Here is a 22,306-nt window from a genome sequence, read left to right on the forward strand (position 1 = left end):
GTTCTTGCTGAAGCTCAAACGTGATGCGTTACACGAGAATGAACCTCATTGGTTCTTGAGAGGCTCAAACGTGCTGCGCAACACGAGAATGAACCTCATTGGTTCTTGCTGAAGCTCAAACGTGATGCGTTACACGAGAATGAACCTCATTGGTTCTTGCTGAAGCTCAAACGTGATGCGTTACACGAGAATGAACCTCATTGGTTCTTGCTGAAGCTCAAACGTGATGCGTAACACGAGAATGAACCTCATTGGTTCTTGAGAAGCTCAAACGTGCTGCGTAACACGAGAATGAACCTCATTGGTTCTTACAGAAGCTCAAACGTGCTGTGTAACACGAGAATGAACCTCATTGGTTCTTGAGAGGCTCAAACGTGATGCGTAACACGAGAATAAACCTCAAGAACCTCACACACACTCACACACACACACAGAGTGAGATGTTATTGTTGTTACTCAGGGTTAAACAATTCAACCAACAGAATGTGTAAAAGCGAGTGAAGTTTTGCAGTAGAGTGCAGTAATCGCTCAGCACTGAGTGTGTGTGTGTGTGTGTGTGTGTGTGTGTGTGTGTGTGTGTGTGTGTGTGTGTGTGTGTGTGTGTGTGTGTGTGTGTGTGTGTGTGTGTGTGCTGACCTGATCACCATCCCAGCGCCGTCTGCTCAGATCAAAGCCTGTCCGCTTCTCCGGCCCTGAAATATGGCCCTTCAGTTCAGCGGCCCACAGCCCTTCTGCTGAACTGCACGTCTCCTGGAGGAGGTACAGGCCGAGGAGAAGAGCAAGAGCAGGAGAGGACAGACCTTAACTAACAGCACAAAACAGACAGATGCCCGTCTGTGCATTAGAGCATTGGTCACCCTTGAGCCGTCTTTAACTACTATGTGCTTGCATTAAAATGAATAATTGTTAGGTTCAGTGCATTTATTGTGTTGATGTTGTGTTGTAAAACACTTGTGCTGCTATTGAGGCGGATACGGGTCAACCAGGAGAACCATGTTGGCTTTAATAGCTACGGTTTACTGATGAAAAGCATGACGAAGTCTCTATGTGAAGCTTTTTAAAAAAAAAAGAATATCTTTCTTTCCTTTCTTTTTATGTGTTTGTTTGTCGTATATATGTTTAACAAAATGTTAAACAAATATTATGATATGCAAGTGATTATTGTCATGTTTATTGATTATAATCTGACTGGCAATAATAATAAAACGTTTGGTTGTCGTAGCCTATATCGCGGCAGCTCGGGAATTAAACGTCTGGTGTGTAGGTTAATGCTAGAGGTTAATGCTAACCGAAAGTAGCACTATACCAAACCTAACCTAGTGTTAACAAAAGCAAAGATGAGATAAAACACATTTGCTGGAGTATTAATGCCATTTTATCTTGTTTCTACAAGTCTTTTATGGCAACTCGTGTCTGACGGGATTGATCAAACCGAGCAACTTTACTACGCCAGGAAATCCTTACATATGGAGCTGGTTATGCTAACATCCACATTTATTTGTTTACACACCATGCACTATGGTAAAAGTGTTCTAAGTCATAACATATAATGTGCAAGGAATCCATAATCTGACCCTGTAATCATAATTTGTGTGAAAATGACTGCCACTAGTGTTAACTTCAGCTAAACACTGCAGTGAATTGAATGGCTAGGTACCTTAATTTTTTTTCTAGGTAAGTTTTGCCAAAATGTATGATGAGGATCCTTTTTCCAGTGAGTCTAAGTTGAATATTTTCCTTAGTTTAACTGTGAGGCCTGAGCTGCAGGAGAAGTGTGCCAGCTTCATATTACTCACATCAGAAACACACCAAGTTCTTTTCTGCTGAGCTATTGTTTTTAGTGTTTTATAAGTTTATATACTTCAGAAGTCATTGGCCAGTGTCACGTTGCTCTTTAGTACATGTATTTCAACATAAACCTGACCATGTGCTTTAATGCATAGCAGCATCCATTATCCAGCAGAGTGTGCATACAGTGATATACAGTTAGTTAGAATAGTTGATATGTGCCGTTAAAGTACTTTAAGGGGCACAGAGTTGAGAAGTGAACACTTTAAGGGTTCTGCCCCAGTAGAGCTCAGGAGTTCAGAAGTGCGCTGGAAGTTTCTCCCACAGTTCTTCAGAAACTAATGAGTCCGTTATTGAGTCCAGAGCTATGAAATGAACGTGCATGGATAGCTCTGACACTTATAAATACTAATAAATAATAATTCATTACATTTATGAAGCAATATTTAGGAAGAAATATTCTTACCGAGTCTCCAGGAGTCACTGTCTACACTCTAAAAAACAATTTGGGTTGTTTTCAACCCAAGGGCTGGGTAAATATAGGACAGAACACATGTTGGGTTAATTTTACCCATTAAATTGAGTTGTTTATTTAACCCAGCATAATTTGTACTATAGTACTAGATTCTTTTTTTAACTTCATACATGAATTAATGTTTACGGATTAACTTAAATCCTCTAAATTTAAAAAAAAATACTCCACACAACCACTGGTTTACATGATAATACCTTTATTTTCGATCTAATTTTACAGTAAAGCATATTTTATATAGTTTTTTTATTACATATTGCCTTTAAGCTTGTTAAACAAATATTAAAGGTCAAATTTAAACATTTAGAAGTTATTGAACTTCTAACTTCAGGGTTGTCGTGCCTGACCCAGGATCTGGGTAACACAAAAACTACCCAAACACTGAAAAAAATAACACAAAAAAATATACAAAGGGCTCAAAAATAATAATATAAAATAAAATAATAATGTATATAGTGTAGTGTTGATTTCTCTTCTGCTCTGGACCCGTGACGTCACACTCTGTTCTTCCACTGGGTTATCCAGAGTAAATGTGCAGAGTGACAGTGATCGAGTTACTACACCTCCTAACTCACTCAATGATCCCATACAAAGTCCTGCTGCCTGAATTAGTCACACATGTTTGCATGTGTACACAAACACACCCAGCAACAAACACACAGCGAACGCGGCCACACACACACACACACACACACACACACACACACACACAACACTGGTGGTCCTGTAAGGAGCGCTCTTAACTCCCTCTCTCTCTCTGTCTCCTTTATCTTACCTGGGACGCCCAGACAAAGGCGTATTCTCCCGAATAAACAGGCCAATCATGTTTGGGCTTCTCTCCTAAGAAAACAGCGTTGATGGGAAGGAAATGAGCTGCCAACATTGTGGTCCTTTTCTGCATGCCAATCACATCTGCCACTCAGTTAAAGAGTGGAAACTTACCCAGAAACGCTCTATAACAAACCACGTGTGTTTGAGTGTCTGATGCGAGCCGTATATCAGCTCTTCTTCACATGCGTGTCTTGCTCTGCTCAGAACCATCAGTTTCCATTCCCTGTGAGGATATCCAGATCTCATGCCGTTCATCTCGGACAGAAACACAGGGAAGAGTTCGATCGTTCCCAGGTACCAGTCTTTTATTGGCCTTCTAAATGAGCCTGTGTTTGGCCTGAGCTTTATCTGAGTCTCAGTGACATTGAAGTGCTCCTGCTAAAGGCTAAAGACACTGCGAGCAGCTTTACGAGTGCAGATAGCGCTTTATCTGGAGATCGAGATAAAGAGGCAGGGTTGCTCCTCGCTGTGGCACTGGAGAGGGTTTCCCAGATCTGGAGCATGTTGAATTCCCAGACCCGGCAGTAAATTGTATTCCAGACACATATGCATTTCTGGACAGAAAGAGGCTGGAATGCTCAGTCTCTCAGTACATGTCAATAACCAGGTTACCGTTTCAGTAATCAAACAGATTATACTGTTTCTTACACTCAGTTCATGGCAGATTTACACTAGAACCCAGTCTTCTTCATTATTAGCATTTTTGTGCTTATTGTTGCACAGATTAGCTCTCAGCTGACTTTAGTTGATGCTCTGTGTTCTTCCACAACAACCCCAAAATACAATATGAGACATAAAGTGGAAAGTGTTTTGATTTTTGTTTAGCAGTTAATGGCTTTATAAATATATCCCATGTTCTTCTTTTGCAGATCTGGTTATTAACAGGCATCATACAGACACTTTGGTTTTGTCAGTGACTGCCAGCTAACAGGGAATCGTCTCAGATTATGTTCTTCCAGTGTTAATGGAAAGATTAATTAAAGATTAAGTACACAAACAGCCTCTCAGATTTCAGCGCTTTGTCACAACAAAATCAAACTTGAAGTTCCTGAAAACATGATGACTGTGGGGTTTTAGTGAGAGATCATCTTCATGACTTACTTTCATCAGTCAACAATCAACACAATTAAAAACAATACATCAGTTCACAAATAATATATATTGGTTAAAATGTTACTGACTTTGGTTATTATTTTGGAATGAATGTAAAAATGCATAAAAACACTGTTTTCTGGAGAAAACAGTGATGTCATCGTCCATCTCAGTTCAATTCTCATATAATGGTGTCAATGCAGCAGATTATATATGCTGGAGATCAATATTATTGTTGAATATTAAACTAAATGTAACTAAGCAAGACAAAAGCAAATGGCGACAAAGGCGAAAGGCAACATGTAACTGGTGTTGGTTCTGAACACTGGTAACACTGGTGACAACGACTATTGAAGCAAGCCTATCTCTCACTTAGTCTCTCGCCCTTGAGGGCTAAATCATACTTATCTGACCGCTATCAGTTTGTAGCAGTAAATGAAGAGATGTCTTATCGATCACAAGTTCAGTATGGCGTACCACAAGGCTCAGTACTAGGACCGCTGCTGTTCACTCTGTACATGACACACACACACACACACACACACACACACACACACACACACACACACACATGCTTTAGGAGATATCATTAGGAAGCATGGCATTAGTTTTCACTGTTATGCTGATGGTACTCAAATCTATATTTCCCTGACGAAACTTACCAATCCACCAAATTAACGGAATGCATAGCTGATATAAAAAAGTGGATGACTAGTAATTTCCTATTACTAAATTCTGAAAAAATAGAGATTCTATATGTTCGTCATCGGTTAGGAACCAGGATATGTGTGTGTGTGTGTGTGTGTGTGTGTGGGGGGGGTGCTCTTTGATACCAATCTTTCATTTGAAAGTCACGTTTCTAGCACCTGTAAAACCACATTCTTCCATCTTAAAAATATATCTAAATTACGACATGCATTCAATTAAAAATGCAGAAGAGTCAGTTCATGCGTTCATGACATCAAGGCTAGATTATTGTAATGCTCTACTGGGTGGTTGCCCTGCACGCTTAATAAACAAACTACAGCTGGTCCAAAACGCAGCCGCTAGAGTTCTTACCAGAACCAGGAAGTATGACCATATTAGCCCGGTTCTGTCAACACTGCATTGGCTCCCTATTAAACATCGTATACATTTTAAAATATTGCTGATTACTTACAAAGCACTAAATGGTTTAGCTCACCAGTACTTGAGCGAGCTCTTAACACATTATAGTCCTTCACGTCTATTGCGATCTCAAAACTCCGGCCAGTTGATAATACCTAGAATATATAAATCGACTGCTGGCGGTAGATCCTTTTCCTATTTAGCACCAAAACTCTGGAACAATCTTCCTAACATTGTCCGGGAAGCAGACACAGTCTGTCAGTTCAAATCTAGACTAAAAACACATGTCTTCAACCTGGCATACACATAACACTCTATACATTCCTATTATTCAAATCAGTTAAATGATTATAATACTGCATAGTTTAGATCAGCCGGAACCGGGAACACTTCCCAAATATCCTGATGTACTTGGTACATCATAAGAAGGATGGCGTCTACGCTAATATTAGTCTCTCTGCTTATTCCGAGTTTAACTGTAATCAGCCGGACCCGGGCCGTATCCAGATCAGATGGTGGACCTGCGCCTGCACATGACCACAACGCATCCATGAAGTGTCAGCAGAGATTGTGTCCACTAGATTCTCATCGAAGGCCTGATCGACACGACAGCCATCAGCACTGATCCTCAACAAACTCGTCTCCAACCCGGTGTGATGATCTTAAACCAGATGAACTGGATAATATTCTGATTGTTCCAAACCAATCTGACCTCTGACCTGTAATGCTGCCTGAATCATAATCATACACTGTTCATTGGCCAGAGGAGCAACTGAGTCTGGGTTCTCCCAAGGTTTTTTTCTCCATCCTGTCACTGATGGAGTTTTGGTTCCTACCACTGTCGCCATTGGCTTAGCGTGCTTAGTTGTGGACATTAAATTTAACACTTAATTTAATATTCAACAATAATATTGATCTGCCTGCATTGACACTATTATACAAGAACTGAACTGAGCTGGACGATGACATCACAGTTTACTCCAGAGCGGCTAGATATATATATATATAAATTAAACTAAATGAATAACTTTTTTTAAACAAAAATGAACCATCACTGAACTTAAGCTGGACTGTGACGCTATTTTCTTCTGGAAACAAACTTTGTTGCATTATTTTCCTGTTATCTCTGTAAAGCTGCTTTGAAACACTCTGTATTGTAAAAAGCGTTAGATAAATAAATGTGACTTGACTTGACTTGACTTGACTTGAGGGCTGCAAAGTGCTCAAGAGCTTATTTATTTATTTAGATAATTGATTCCTAACAGAAGTGGCAATGCAAGAGTCTTGCTATACTTCTCTAACTCCGGCCATATTGTGTGTTCTGTATTTGTTCAGTGGAAGTGCACCTCTCTGAGTCTCTGGCTGTCTTCGGCACACACCCTGACAGCGTTTTAATCATCTTTCCAGCGTTTTGTCTCTGTCGACAGTGAGCTTTTCTTCTGAGGACTCCAGTGAAGACCTCACCTTCTTCCCTTATTCAGGAGCCCTGAAGCGAGACTACTACACTCCTCTACGGGACATTCACTAACCCTAACCCTGACATCGCCCTTGCTTTACTTTGTCTCTTTGTTTGTCCGAGAAAAAATTGTTTAAATATGTATTTTTCACAACGGTAATGTTTGCTTGATAAATCTTATTGTCAGGACACATAAAGAGCCCAGAATACTGGCGTAGAAATGCTCAGCTCCCACGAATGAGTGTTTCCTCCCATCGAAACAGACTGAAGTTAAAGATACAACTACATTCTGTTACTATGTGTGTGAAATATCTTAAAAACACACGCATGCATACGTAAAGAATCATGAAAAGAAATGTGGAATAAGCTTGGGTTCAGAACTCAAGCAAATATTCAGAACTCAAGCTTTTAAAATAGCTTGCATAGAACAAGCTAGATAAGCTGTTAAGTTAAGTACATTGACATAAATAAATGTTTTCACTACCTTTAGTATAATAAATTGTCCAAAACATACTAGGGAGTTTTGATAATTAAACAAAAAAAGTAACTTGTTTATTTTATCCAGTATAAATGTAAATGTTTTAGACTAAATGCAATAAATGCAAATGTAGTTTCCGTACTGCAATGTGCTTTACAATGCCGTAACTGCTAAATTAATTCATATCTTTGGAAATAAAATATTTTGATTGCATGAATAAAAACATGACATTTGTTCTGTCAAGGTTCTCTCAAAGTTATGAACAAACGTTTTTCCAGTAACTTTAATAGAACGTTTGTTAAAAGTTAGCCTACATGATTTTTAATAACGTTAGCATAAAAACATTATACATCGTTTATGGAATTTTTTTAAAAATGTTTTAGTTGAATGTTTATTTAGTTTAAATGTTTCACAACGTTCAGGGAACATTCAAAAGTAACATTGCTATAATAAGAATGATGAAATGGAATGTTCGCTTTATGTTTTGCATAACCAAGAAAAAACTGGACGTTCTGAATTTTACAGATACATTCAGAAATAGCATTTTCACAACTTAATGGGAACGTTAGCAAAACGTTCTTAGAACATATTTTTGTTCGCTGGGTCTAATTCATGTCGGCAGAACAATATATTTGCTGAAGTTGAATGATTGGGAGTTTTTTCAAATCACTTACCGTGCAAAGTAGTAATAATGATGATTGACTTCTAATAAAGCAGGTTTCATTAGTTACTGAACATAACGATTCACATATTGTTGCATGAATGATTGCTTAAAGTGCCCCGTTATGGTTTTTAGAATATTCCTTTTATGCAGTGTGTAATATAGCTATTTGTGAATGAAACGTTCTGCAAAGTTGTAAAGTCGAAAATGCACGATAAATAAAGTTATTGTCTCCAAAAAGAAAGAATCAACTCTGAACTAGGGCTGCAACAACTAATCGATAAAATCGATTATAATCGATTATGAAAATCGTTGTCAACGAATGTCATTATCGATTAGTTGGTCTGCTTACGTCACGGGGAGCGTTTACTGGTACGCACACACACGCAAGGTCTCTCTCCCTCAGGCGCTCTGCCGAGCGCGCGCGCTACACGGTTTGGAGCAGTCTCTTCTGTCTCGCATGCGCGCTCTTGCTTGCGCGCTCTAGATTTCGGGAGTTTGAACTAATTCGCGGGCATCAGGTAGCCGCAATCAATATGCGGGAGACTCCCGGGACTTCCGGGATGTCTGTATTTTGTCTCGATCATCAGGTTGTGCAATCAGTTCGCTCGCAACGTAAGTGATGGATTAAAATAGCGCTACCGCAGAAATAGGTTAAATTAAAACGGTGTTTACAAAGTGAAGCATTAAATACAAAGGCAGTTAATAACAGCAGCAGTAAAATATTGTTTTTTAGTCACTGTACTCAGTGGTTTTCAGCGAATGCTTGTGCACTAATGCATAATTTCTCCTGTCCTTTACTCAAGCCTGTTAGCTTGCTGGGTAACGTTACCTCCATTCCGTTCTCTTTTTATAGCATTTGTCTACTAAGTTTTAATTGTTTTTCAAACGCGATCTACTGCGGCTCTACGTTCACACAATTGTTTTCAGTCTTTCTATATTTATTTAATCAATTTATCCTTATATTATATTATTTTATATATTATATATATAATATATATTATATTCTTTATCCTTATATTCCTTATATATAATTAATTTTAAATAAAAATTAAATGAATTATATATTTTAGATGTTTTTAGTTCAGATATTCACATCTGAACAACATGTCTGTGTAAATTTGTTTTAACAAAAATTGTTTTAAAACATTTTTTTAACAATAATCATGTTTGTCAACTTGCCATCAGCAATTATCATTAAAAACAATGCAAATATTGATATTAGTAAAACTCAATGTGTGGCTTTTGCACTTTTTAAAGTACACTTTTACACATAAATACCCTGATTTACGGTTTTATTTAGTTATAATAAAAAAAATCTAATTTAATTTCTATCCGATTAATCGATTAATCGAAAAAATAATCGTCCGATTAATCGATTATCAAAATAATCGTTAGTTGCAGCCCTACTCTGAACCGCCTTTATGAGTAGTTTGTGTTTTGAATACCAATGCTTTACGGTTCTACATCACTAGAAGATACATTTGCATAAACGAATATGTCATTTTATGTTTTATATTGTGAAAGTTTCACAGTTTTTTGATGAAAATAATCTTGTTAATGCTGATGGTGAGGATTTACAGCTGTAACATCGCATAATGTTCCTCAAACTGAGTAGCGTATCACTGAGAAACACTCGTCTTTGTGATGGAGGTTCGGGTGTTTCCTCATCGACTCGCGCTCAGATTTATATGGTAAAATCAACATCATCGTTACTGTCTTAACCGTGTAAAATCCTGGCCAATCAGAGCAGAGTAGACCAATCAAAACAGATTGAGCCATCTGGCCAATCAGAGCAGAGTAGACCAATCTCAACAGACTGAGCCGTCTGGCCAATCAGAGCAGAGTAGACCAATCACAACAGACTGAGCCTGGCCAATCAGAGCAGAGTAGACCCATCACAACAGACTGAGCCCTCTGGCCAATCAGAGCAGGGTAGACCAATCACAACAGACTGAGCCCTCTGGCCAATCAGAGCAGGGTAGACCAATCACAACAGACTGAGCCCTCTGGCCAATCAGAGCAGGGTAGACCAATCACAACAGACTGAGCCTGGCCAATCAGAGCAGAGTAGGCCAATCACAACAGACTGAGCCTGGCCAATCAGAGCAGAGTAGGCCAATCACAACAGACTGAGCCTGGCCAATCAGAGCAGAGTAGGCCAATCACAACAGACTGAGCGTGGCCAATCAGAGTAGAGTAGCCCAATCACAACAGACTGAGCCCGGCCAATCAGAGCACAGGCCATCAAAGCTCCAGGAAAGGAGGGATTTAGAGAGAATGATTTATCCATCCAGTCATTTGAGAATCATTGAAAACGTGATGATGTTCATTGTATATTATGAGAAAATGGAAATGTCTTTTGACCTTTGATGCATGTAAACCTGTTGTAGGAGATTTCAAAACAACATGAAGAGTCTTTAAATAGCATAATATGCACTTTAAATCAGCATAACACAGAGATATTGGAGCCAAATTTTTGTGTGAATTATACATATGATGTAATTAGCAATACCTAGTGGCAAAAACTTTGATAATTTCTTATCCAATTATTTGACAACGTTTTATAGTAACAGTATCAAACTTGCAACACAATGAGAGAATTGGAAAATTCACGATTTTCTTTATGACAAATCAGTAGTTTGTCCTTTTGACCTGTGCCAATATCCTCTGATTATAACATTCAGAGAGACCGCAAAAGCTTCTGGCTCTTCCAGGAGTTAGAGCCTTAGTTTGACCTTTTTAACATTTTTTTTCACTTCGATTACAGTGATTTTGAGACAACTATTTCTACATCCAGTAAAGTTATTTATCCAGACCAGCATTACAGGTCAATTTATTTCATTTTCCAGTTTTTTTAATTATGTTTGCTGCTAAAATAACCCAGAGAGACATGACCAAACAAACACACGACAAACAGCAGGATAAAAATGAGTGTACATTTTCTTTTTCACGAAATTACTTTTTATCAAGCGCGTGTTTTATTCCTGCTCTCTCTCTCTCTCGCTCTCTCTCTCTCTCTCTCTCTCTCTCTCTCTCTCTCTCTCTCTCTCTCTCTCTCTCTCTCTCTCTCTCTCACACACACACAGTTTCATTATTAATGTGAATAATACTTAAATATTATTTATTTATAATAATATAATTTTTTTTCATATTTAAAAACTTGAAGAGTGGTTGTTGAATTTAAGCATTATAAATTAATGAATGACATAGAATATTTTTTAATTACAGTGTTATAATAATAATATCATCTGTATTGTGGTTTAAGAAGAACTCGTTTTGATACCTGTGTTATGGGTTATTCTTTCTTACGCGCTCTGTTTCTCTATCTCTCTGTCTTGAAATAACGTGGGAAAATATGTCTTGGTAAATGGAACCCGTTGTGCACAGAATATTAATTTACTCCATTATTGTAAAATAATGCACGACGACTTCGCTTTATAATGTGCGTTTTCAATCATTCAGCGGCCCGTCGTGAATTATTCCTTACACGGTTTCTCAGCTGCTTTAAATGCATTAACAAATAGCAATAATAATTCTAATTCAAACAGATGAGAGAATATGTGTAATCGCGAGCTGTGTTGAGAGTGTTCTGCTCACACAGAAGCATTGAGTGTGTCAGGAAGCAGATTCAGGAGAGCTCGAGCTCAACTCAGTGTGATGGAGGTCAGACACTGTAATCTCAGCAAATAAACACACTCGCCGAGACTCTCAAACCTTCAGGAATTACAATAACACACTTTCAGAGCAAACGGCAGACGGCCGAGGCAATATATGGAGAAAACAATTACACCACTTCTATCAAAATGGTTTCCAATGACACATGACCTCCGTCGATGCAAACTGTGCTGTCATAATTCTGGTGAACAATTTCAAACGAGTCGACTATTAATAATCGCGTTTGTAAATCAAGATGATATTTAAACATGCAATAATTTATTTGTCGGTGCATTTATCTCATATGCATAATAACAGCAAATGTGTTAGAGAGCCACAACTCTCCTGAGATACAAAAATTACAAACATATTTAAAAGTGCAGGCTAAAGATGGAAGCGCAGGCCTATAAGAGTTCGTACAGCGTTTATAATCTATGAGCTTCATCAAACTGTAAGAAATATTAAGGCTCGGTTCGCTCATGGTTTTATGGATTTACTAATTGAAAAACAAAATAAATGAAGATACAATTTAATGGTGAACGTCAATTTATTGGTGGCATGGGCTAAATTAAATCAAGGACTGAATGTAAGGGTTCGGGTCAGCTGTTTTACTCATTAAAGTTTTCTACAATTATTCCATCAGTGCGTTATAATCTATCTTGGGTAAATGTTTGTGTGATTAACTTATCTGTATTTTAATTTCGGAACAATAAGAAATATAGCCTACGAACTGAACATGACAACGATCTCCAAATAATCACAGATTTAATTGAATTAATTATAACACTGCATAATTCATCATATTAATATTTAGTATTTTGTATTCTTTTATTTAGCCTAGCCTACTTTGTCTGTTTTTTTTTTCATTCAAAGCATCTTGTTTTTAGCGATTGTTTTTTACTCATTCATTTATACATTTCGTTTGAGACCGTATATAGTTAAAAGTAGGCTAAATCCATTCCTAAAAATGTGATCTACTGAACTAACATTAAATAGCTTACATGTGAAGAATTCATTGTCTTAAAAATGTTTGTACTACTCATAAAATAGCCTACTTTAAAACGGCTATTCAAATAGCCTACTAAAATACAAAAAAATTAAATAACCTAGCACAGTGGAAATAAAGCTATAGAAGAAATCATGAGTGACCACAGACTGAGATGTCACTCATCTTCCGTCAGGCATGCGCGAGTGACGTCATGCGGACCGCGCGCGGGGGTGTGACGTCACGATCGCTCCGCGTACCGGATAGAGGCTCCGGCGCGCGTCTCGCGCATAAACTTCAACGTCGCTTACAACAACCACACATTTGAGGAACTATATATTATAAATGCATGGAGACGATTTAACACACGAGAAAAGGAACCAAACAGGCTTTCAGAGAACTAAAACGTGAGTCATTGCTCCTCCTTTTTAACAATGTTTGGAAATATGTAGTATGCAGTATCTGTAATATTATTTATATAGCCTATTATCTTAGCCTATGTAATATTTTGTATTGTTTTCGCTTTGTATAATAGGTTGTTATAACCCGATAAATTGGTCAACATGTGGTTATGCAAAGCAATTCATATAAATAAATGAATATACAAACTATTACACGAATGTAGCAGTATTAGGGCGCGTGCTTTGCATACAGTGTGCAAGTTTAACCGCGGGAGTCTGCAGCTCGTGCACTGCGGCTCGTGCACTGTCCTGCGGGTGCATGTGGCTGCTTGAACGAGAGAAAGACAGGATTATGTTTCTTTAGGCCTACATATTTCACGAGTGAGGTGATCATTATTTAACAAAAGCCTTTTGATTATAGTATGTTTCAGAGTGTTATCTTGGGACACTGTCACGTTTTCAAAAGTTTGGAGAATGTGTGTGTTTGCATGAGTGCGCGAGCTCGAGTGTTTTCAAAAAATAACATCTTAGTATTGTAGTATAGTTCTGAAATGAATTAGGCTACACTTAACCATCTGACGTATTTACGCATTGCTATAAATAAATGCTTATTATTCAGTTGTCATTAAATTCACAAGCAGCGCATTAATTCTTCTTATAAAAAAAAATATATAATAATAATAATAGGCTAATAATAATAATAATAATAACAGCCTTCCAGCCAAGTTGCGGTCACGACTAAGACAAGTTGTTTGTTGTCCTCCAGCGTTTATTTACAGGCTTCCTTAAAGTCTTCTAAATCCAGTCTTCTAATCCTCCTTAAAATATTAAATTATATATATTTTTTCATATAGCCTATTTATTTGTCGAATAATATCCGGGTTATTTAGTCAATCAGGTACTGGGCTAAACTGTAGTTTATTACTGAATTCACAAGGAAGGCTAAAACCTGAAAAGGCTAAACTGGTAATATGCGATATTCGTTTTAACTTTCATTCAGAGAGAAAATTGAAATTATTGTTTTGTCTTTAATTTGCATGCATCTTTAGACATTTTGCTTCAGGTCTGACACAGATGTTAAAGTGATGCTGTGAGCGCGAACAACCCGAAGAATTGTATTGCTAAAATACGCAAATATATTCTTACCTGCTCATAAAACATCTCTGAATGATAGTTTTATGTTAATCCACACTTTTCAAATGCACATATTAGACGAACTATGATTCCACGCGTCTATCTTCAGTGTTCGTTATAAACATACAACTATTTATTTATTTGCCATTTATTTGCTTGAATTAAACTACAAAAAATATATATATATATTTATATATAGGCCTATATCAACCCATTCGAGGGCACCAATATTACTGTTATTTTCTGTTATTCAGTACACGCATTGGCATAGAATTACAGATGGATTTCTATAATTCTCCTGCAAGCCAGCGGAAGGAATCTTTAGGTCTTCGTCGACAATAGTGTTTTTGCTATTTTCATTGGAAGATGATTTAAATACATGTGAATGAAGTGCTTGTGCTTAATGTATCCAGGGTAATTCCTACAAGAGTATAACGCAAATAGCTCATGTGTTAATATAACATAAGAAGAAACAAGTGCATTCTGCTGTCAAATCAACTGCTATTATTTGTTTAACGTTTGTGGAAGAAAAAGCAGCCTGTAAAATAATATAATGAGAATAATAATGCAACATAATAATAATTATAATAATAAAGTAGGTCAAATGAGTAGACTTGGTTTATTTTTTTTATTTTTATTTTTTACAGTAGCCTATATGAATTGTGGAATCTTCTAATTAATTACTATGAGAAAGTTGTGCCGTGAACATTTAGAAAAGGCCCTTTTCCTATTTTTCGCAGGTTATGGATCATCAACATTATATTCTCACCAACAGCAGGCGCCACTAACTTCAATAAACCTTAACAGAACAATCACACCTGGCAGCGAGATGTTCTCTGAGTGACAGGAAACTGTCACAATAAGCCCATATTAGATTGCATATTATTTGGCAGTTTTAGGTTGTGTTAAACTATACGTCATGGTTTGGGCGATAGTGGTAAACTAGCCTACTAATCATTTTTCGTAGAAAAAAAAATGTAAAATGAATGCATTAATCCTAAACATCATGAAACTTCATGAACCTCAAAGTCTTTTTCTTCTGAACACACGTTTGGTTTGCTGGTTAAAAAAACAAAAGCCCAAATATGAACAAATGGGAATGTTAGACTCTTAAAAACAAGAAGAAAAAACTGACATTGCTTCAATAACTGATATTAACTGCACGTCAATAACAGTAATTGGCAATTGCTCGTGCACAGTTAGGCCTCAAGAATATCCTTTCTGTAAAACAATAATAAGCTAATGTTAATTATAGCGGTGGTTCTGAGGGCTGCAGGCTACCTGCTAAAAAGCGCGGTAGCACTGATGGATTTTATGGATAATATGTTTTTTGTTTGTTTGAAAATGTCTGGACATTGGTATATCAGCTGTTTGTTGAAGTAACAGCCTCTTACTGTTCATGGCGCTGCAGACTGAGTCCAAAAACACTGTTTCTGATACACAATAATGCCAGAAGCTCGGCGGAGAAGTTTTGAAGGAAAAACTTGACTTGTATGAAAAATGCTTTTCCTCTGTGGGTGGGACTGGGGTGAACAGAGGAGGGGTGGGTCCTGCTGTTGGACACTTCACTCGTTCACTCCGAACATCTACTCTTCAGGAATATAGCCGATCTGCGGGAGTTTTGAGGACAACATCGCAGAAGATCGCGGCTGTTCACGGGCTTATTCATTGTAAAATCGCTTAGCGAGACCGCTGACGCTGGCTTCACACCGCTGAAGAGATTTAATAACACATGATTGTTTTAAAGGAGGACTGAATGTGGACATGGCCTCATCTTTCCATCTGCCGAGAAGCAACAGCACCAGAGAAACTCTCGAGAACACGAGCAGCGAGTCTTCAGATAATGAAACCGCAGGTAAACACACATCTGCATTTACATAACCATACAGAGAGCGAAAACACACGCAAGCCAGCCTTTCAGACCAAACGCTTACATTCACACGTTAAAAATATGTTTCCATACCTAACATGTGCAAAATGTTTTATTTTAGTGCGTCATTTGTTTAGCTGTAATAGTAACTGTTAGCTGTTTTTCCAGTCTAGTTTTGCAGAAACCGTGCAGTGTTTGATGCACATTGGCCTTTTGCTACTTTGCAAACTTTAAAAACTAAATAGAAATTCACGTTTAGAATTAGCCTACAGATATGACGTCCTTAAATCTCTATGTAAGTCTATCCGTTATGATCATATAAAAAACGCGGTTTAAATTCCCACTGTTGTAAATTTTACAAGTATGCGTTTTAATGACAGTGTTGTATAAACGGCAAACATTAATGTAGTTCTGTAAACAACAATGAACTAGGCCTGATTTTAAAACATTTCCACTGCATAGGCCTATTGGCTAACTTCTATCTTGATATTTAAGATACAAAAAAACTTAAAATATAAACATAGCTGTACGTAGGTAGGCCAACTGTATGCAAATAGTTTCCGTTCCATAGCCGCATTTTAATAAGCCTTGTTTGCATATTTGTGGATTGACGAGCACTGTGCAACAGAATCATTACATTATTCCCTTTTGTCCGACTCTCGTCTCGTTTCTCCTTCCAAATCTCCGGCAAAAATACGCGCTACGGACTGAGCTCTAGATTTCACCAGATTTCAAAATTATTCTCCCCAGAAAAAGAGAGGTCTGTCGAGCAGAAAAGCGACGATGGAAATTCGGATGAGTCCAAGAAAAAGAAGCAGAGACGGCAGAGGACTCACTTCACCAGCCAGCAGCTCCAGGAGCTCGAAGCCACTTTCCAGAGGAACCGCTACCCGGACATGAGCACCCGAGAGGAGATCGCGGTGTGGACCAACCTCACCGAGGCCCGGGTCCGGGTACGAGAACACACACACACACACCGCACTGCTCATGCTCTCAGGACATATGCCTCAGAACATTTCAGCTTATAGGATGAGCCTATGTTTCAAGACAAGTCTGAAGAATATGTTATACTTATTTCGACTGAACAATCACAAAACACTAAACGTAAAATTACATATTTTATTAGTTAAATAAATCGTTTATCAAGTCTTGGTAGTTCTAAAAAGTGTTTCTTTTTTGTCAATTGCATTCTCAGTCATTATCCTGTTATTAATAGTAAAATGTAGCCTGTAAGTTTTTAATAAACGCAGGCTAAGGGTTGTTTTTCATTATTTAAAGGATTAAAATCTCTAAAACTAGGCTATATAGTCTTGCTGCGTTTTGTTCAGCGATGTATACAAATATTTCTCAAGAGGTCGATCTTTTAGATAATGCCGCAGTATTCCAGAACCAGATTCTGACCCACATTTACTATTCTGATACTGAGGGGATTTAGAATTAAAACGTTCATCATGTTCGACATTTCACGGTTAATTTATCGACATTAATGTAGTATTAGCCCTACACTCTTCGACATTTTACATGCCATTATTTTTAATGGTTATGAAAATATAATTTCGCTGATATTTAAAATGATAAATTAAGTAGGGCGATATTCGCATAACAAATGCAGATTATCACTATAGAACAGCAAGCAAGAATAGTTACTGTTAGGCCATGTGCTTCGAGCGAACGTTTTGATCTGTTTAATAGCATTGGCGTTCCTCTTCTAGGTTTGGTTCAAAAATCGAAGGGCGAAATGGAGAAAGAGGGAACGGAACCAGCAGATGGACCTGTGTAAGAACACTTACCTGCCGCAGTTCAGCGGATTAATGCAACCCTATGATGACGTGTATCCGGCCTACACCTACAACAACTGGACCAACAAAGGACTGGCCCCAAACCCACTGTCCACGAAGAACTTTACCTTCTTTAATTCCATGAGTCCCCTTACCTCTCAGTCCATGTTCTCCGCCCCGACCTCGATCTCAACCATGAGTATGGCGTCCGGGATGGGACACTCCGCCGTGCCTGGCATGCCGACCACCGGCCTCAACAACATCGGCCTGAATAATTCCGCGATCAGTCCCGCGATGAGCTCGTCCACATGCCCGTATGGACCTCCGGGCTCTCCGTACAGCGTGTACAGGGACACGTGCAACTCCAGCCTCGCGACTTTAAGACTCAAATCTAAGCAGCACCCGTCGTTTGGATACAGCAGTCTTCAGAGTCCCGGCTCGAGTCTGAACGCGTGCCAGTACAACAGTTGACCAGTTAAACTGACCTAACCCTAACAGTTGAGCAGTTAAACTGCAATGAACGGATACCTGGAGAAACGACAACCATGCTGGATTAGAGGCGTTCGGCATTTTGCAAAGGAATATGCGGATTGTCTGTGTTTACATAAACTTGCACAACAATTTAAATCCATTATTTGGATTGCAACGTTTTGAAGACAAGTTAAACTCATACATTGTACATAAATATAAAACGTGGAACAAAACTGAAAATGATGGTATCTCCGAGTGGGAACCGTGAACACAGTTAGCGCGGGAAAGGCCGCAGTAGATTATAGTCTTCAGTTGTGTTTGAGTCCAGTTCTCTTAATTGTATTAATTGTCTTGCAGAGGTTTTGTTGTCCTCGTGCTTCTCATCGACAGTCTGGATTCTGTCCTCGTAGTTGTTTCGTTGTCGATAGATTTACCGCATGCTTACTCCGAGTGGGAAAAATGTAAAAAATTATATGAATGTGTAGACAAAATAACAAAGCTATAACTTTATGTTGTACTCATGTTGATTGAAAATTGTGCTTATGTTTATGGTAATGTTTGAATAAACCTCAAAACAAAGAATTTCTAAAATAATTATAATGATCAATGTGGGCAATAGCTTGATTAAATGAAACAAACTTGACAGCGTTTACATGAACGAAAACCTGGCCTTCATTAACTTTGAATTTAAACTAATACTTTAAAAATATTGTTTCTCTTATTAATATAATCAATCATATAACGAAATAAGCTGTGCTAAATATCCCTGTGTATCTCAACTATTTTTTTTTTTAATTCACACAGCTATTTTCCTGTGTTTTACTTGTAAGCAGGTTTCAGTTCCGCGCAAATTAGACATCGACATAGTAATATATGCCCATATATGATATTTGACAATATCATACAATACCATTTGCCTTGTTTTTACTCTCCATCACATTGCTTGATTATACAAAATGATTTCCAATGATATCCAAATCTACCTTTAGGATGAAAGAGAGAAAGGCAAACTTGAAAATCAATTCCTTATCACGTTTTGCCGCGTTAAGTGGCTGTTTTTATCGGTATGTGTGTGTTTAGCTGCATTTAGATGATATGAAGGAGAAGGTCTGTCGTAACTGATGTTTTCTCTAATTCTGCTGATCCTTTTCTACTGATAATAACGCCTTTAATTTCCCCAAAGGTCGAGGCCTGTGTTAATGGTCACTTCCTCAGGTTCAGGCTAACAGAATGAGTTCACAATGCTGACATGGCTCTCAAGGACGCGTTAAACACATTCATTCCCCAATTCAAACAAGAGACTGTCTGAAAGAAAGTGAACAAACCTGCCGAGGAGGACAATGCCAAACCCGAGAATCTGGCGAACACACAGCGAACATCGTGTAATCGCGTGCAGTCTGTAGCATACGCAAACGAGTGATTATAATAATTCACATATTATAATAATTCCTGAAAGCAACTCGGCAGAAGAATTATTAATTTTAGTATCCTAAACTCGAGGTACAATAAAATAACACTGCAAGATGTTTTTGAACAGATTCTGATGAAAGTAAATTCTAGTTATTCACATTCATTTTCTCCCTTCGAATTGTCCTGTAAATTCTAAATTAGAATTGTCTTGTAAATTAGAGTTAAGATTTAAGTAAAATAACGAATTCAATGTGATTACCGGAAAAATTGCGAATCGAACAAAATAGGAAATATTTCCGTATTGTTTCGATGTTTATTGTCGTTTTAATTATTTTTAAAGCATTTTAAGCAGAAAATGCTGCCGCTTTAATTATAATATGATATGCAGTATTTGATTAGTTTCTTTAGCTAATTTATCTAAACAGCTGATTAATCAATCACTGATATGAAGTCAAGCGCATACGGCTATTCTAATCGCTTATGATAAGGAGACAATGCATGTCACTTCAACATGTTTAATTAATTATTCAAAATCCATCTTCATCAGCACTTAAGAAATCCACACTCTATATCTCCTTTAGTTAAAGCTGAACCTTCTCCTTAATGAACATTAATGGCCACACGGTGTCAATTAGGCATTCAGGCTTATAATAACCCAGTGGATCATGGTTATATTTACTGGTATTACGCTCATTTATTGCCTTCACAGAATTATTCAAATACTTAAGTTATAATTAAAAAACAAACAAACAACAAAAACGAATCTATATTGATGTGAAAATGTTTTCTCTCAACTATATTTTACATGACGTGGAACATCCGAATTTAACATTAACGTTACCTATTTTAAAATAATGTTTTAGATTCAAATATTAAAACAACAATAACAAAACTATTCTTACTACTAAAAATGTTTCATCTGCTTATTTAAATGTAAATCTAAATGACCTGTTTTTTTAAACATTGAATCAACCTGATTAAATTGGGTGATACACTACAATAGGTTTGAAGGGTCGGATCAGAACAGCTCCTCAAATGATTTTTCTTTTACAATAACAATAATGTGATATTTTCTTTGGCGCATATGTCCTACTCTTTAGTTTGCATTAATAAATCATTATTGTTTTGGAAAATAGAACAATTCTCTATCCTTTTTTAAAAAATACATCTTTGTTTCGTTGTCTTTAGTCTACTTATTCAGTTCGTGCGTCATTGAGCTGTAGCCTAAATTTGAGCAAACCTACAACAAAGTTATGGTAATGAAAGACAATATTTTGCTTGAAAAATTGCACTTAATATTTAAGCGACATGTATGTTTAATCATAATCCATCGGTGTAAACATCAAAAGACTGTTATGAAGTAGGCTACAGTCCCAACTGTACTTTGTAATGCGAGATATTATGCAATAATTCTGTCACAACAAACATAAAGGTTTGAAGAGGAAGATAGAAACGTTGATAAGACAGAAAAACTATAACATTTATTGAAAAGGCATGTAGTTAAAAAAAAAACTTTAAAATCAGCAATGCGGAATACTTAAATCACATGAAATTTACAAGAAGCAATAATAAGTGAATACCCGATACTCGACAATATCCAAAAATTTGTATGAAAAATTCAAAAATATCATCCTTTTAGATAACAGCATGAGAGCCCGATCGCATGGAAGTGCGTATCTATACAACGAGTGTTATTTCTCGTGCCATTTATACGCCAAAAATAGTTTTCGCGTGCATATGCTACGCACTTTACACACACTCCCCACCCATAATCCTAACCTAGGGCTTTTCAGTGCTAGCATATGCACGCGAAAACATTTCTGGCGTATAAATGGCACGAGAAATAACACTCGTTGTATAGATACGCACTTTCATGAGATTGTGTTGTTATCCGTAATAACCCCATGTATGAGACCAATATAAAATATATATTTGTTAAAGATATTTAACAAAAAAAAAAACTAGCACAAATCGATTAAAACATACAGCTGAGCAAGTACGACCATTACCAGCAAAAATAAAATATAAACCACAATGAAGAAATTTAAGCAATGCATAAGAATTTACACAACATAAAGACACACAATTTAAAATACAGGCATATCTAACTAACCCTGCAGAAGAGCAGTCTCGCCATGAAGGCGTTTTATAGACTCACAAAACCTGCTATTATCATGTCTTGAGGGAATGATTAACCAAGCTTAGTGAAGGTGAACTGAAAGAGTTACTGACTCTGATTGAGTTTCATCCCGCGGATTCAGTTCAGAATAATGACAGAGAAACTATAATATCATGACTTACAGACACCTTCTTCTGGTAAGAGTTTTGAGAATTAATTACATTTCCTAATGCAAACCTACATGCATTTCTAAAAAGTTGTATTTTAGTGCGATGAGGAAATTTACAAATGGAGAACATTGAGATGCTAGGCCTGTCCGGACATAATACAAATTCCTGAAAGGACTAATATATAAACATAAAATCACTTGCTTTATCATATAGGAAACAAACATTAGCATCCTGTCTTTATATCTGCACGTCTATATGGGAAATGTGATTTTTTTCACACTGGTGGAATTAAAAACCCATAATTCAGGAGACCCATCGATAAAAAAGAACATTCATGAAAAAGTAAAACAGGCAATTGAAGGATAA

The 22,306-nt window shown here is 37.2% G+C and overlaps 1 protein-coding gene across 2 annotated transcripts; it reads left to right on the forward strand.

Annotated features, from left to right (window-relative positions):
• Positions 1–3,271: 3,271 nt before the first annotated feature.
• pitx1 (paired-like homeodomain 1) lies at positions 3,272–18,832 on the forward strand. Of its 2 annotated transcripts, none has more exons than XM_077224967.1 (4): positions 3,272–3,445; positions 15,870–15,977; positions 16,743–16,945; positions 17,705–18,832. In XM_077224967.1, exons 1-4 carry the CDS (start codon positions 3,334–3,336, stop codon positions 18,239–18,241), a joined length of 960 nt encoding a protein of 319 aa, XP_077081082.1. In that variant the 5' UTR covers positions 3,272–3,333; the 3' UTR covers positions 18,242–18,832. The 2 variants fall into 2 exon arrangements, with proteins under 2 accessions (XP_077081082.1, XP_077081090.1); XM_077224975.1 differs by lacking the exon at positions 3,272–3,445 and adding an exon at positions 12,825–12,994.
• The last annotated feature ends 3,474 nt before the right edge of the window (positions 18,833–22,306 follow it).

This window comes from Siphateles boraxobius, unplaced genomic scaffold (assembly GCF_051911475.1).
Source record: "Siphateles boraxobius isolate OS27281-9 unplaced genomic scaffold, OSU_SipBor_1 125, whole genome shotgun sequence".
Lineage (NCBI taxonomy): Eukaryota > Metazoa > Chordata > Actinopteri > Cypriniformes > Leuciscidae > Siphateles > Siphateles boraxobius.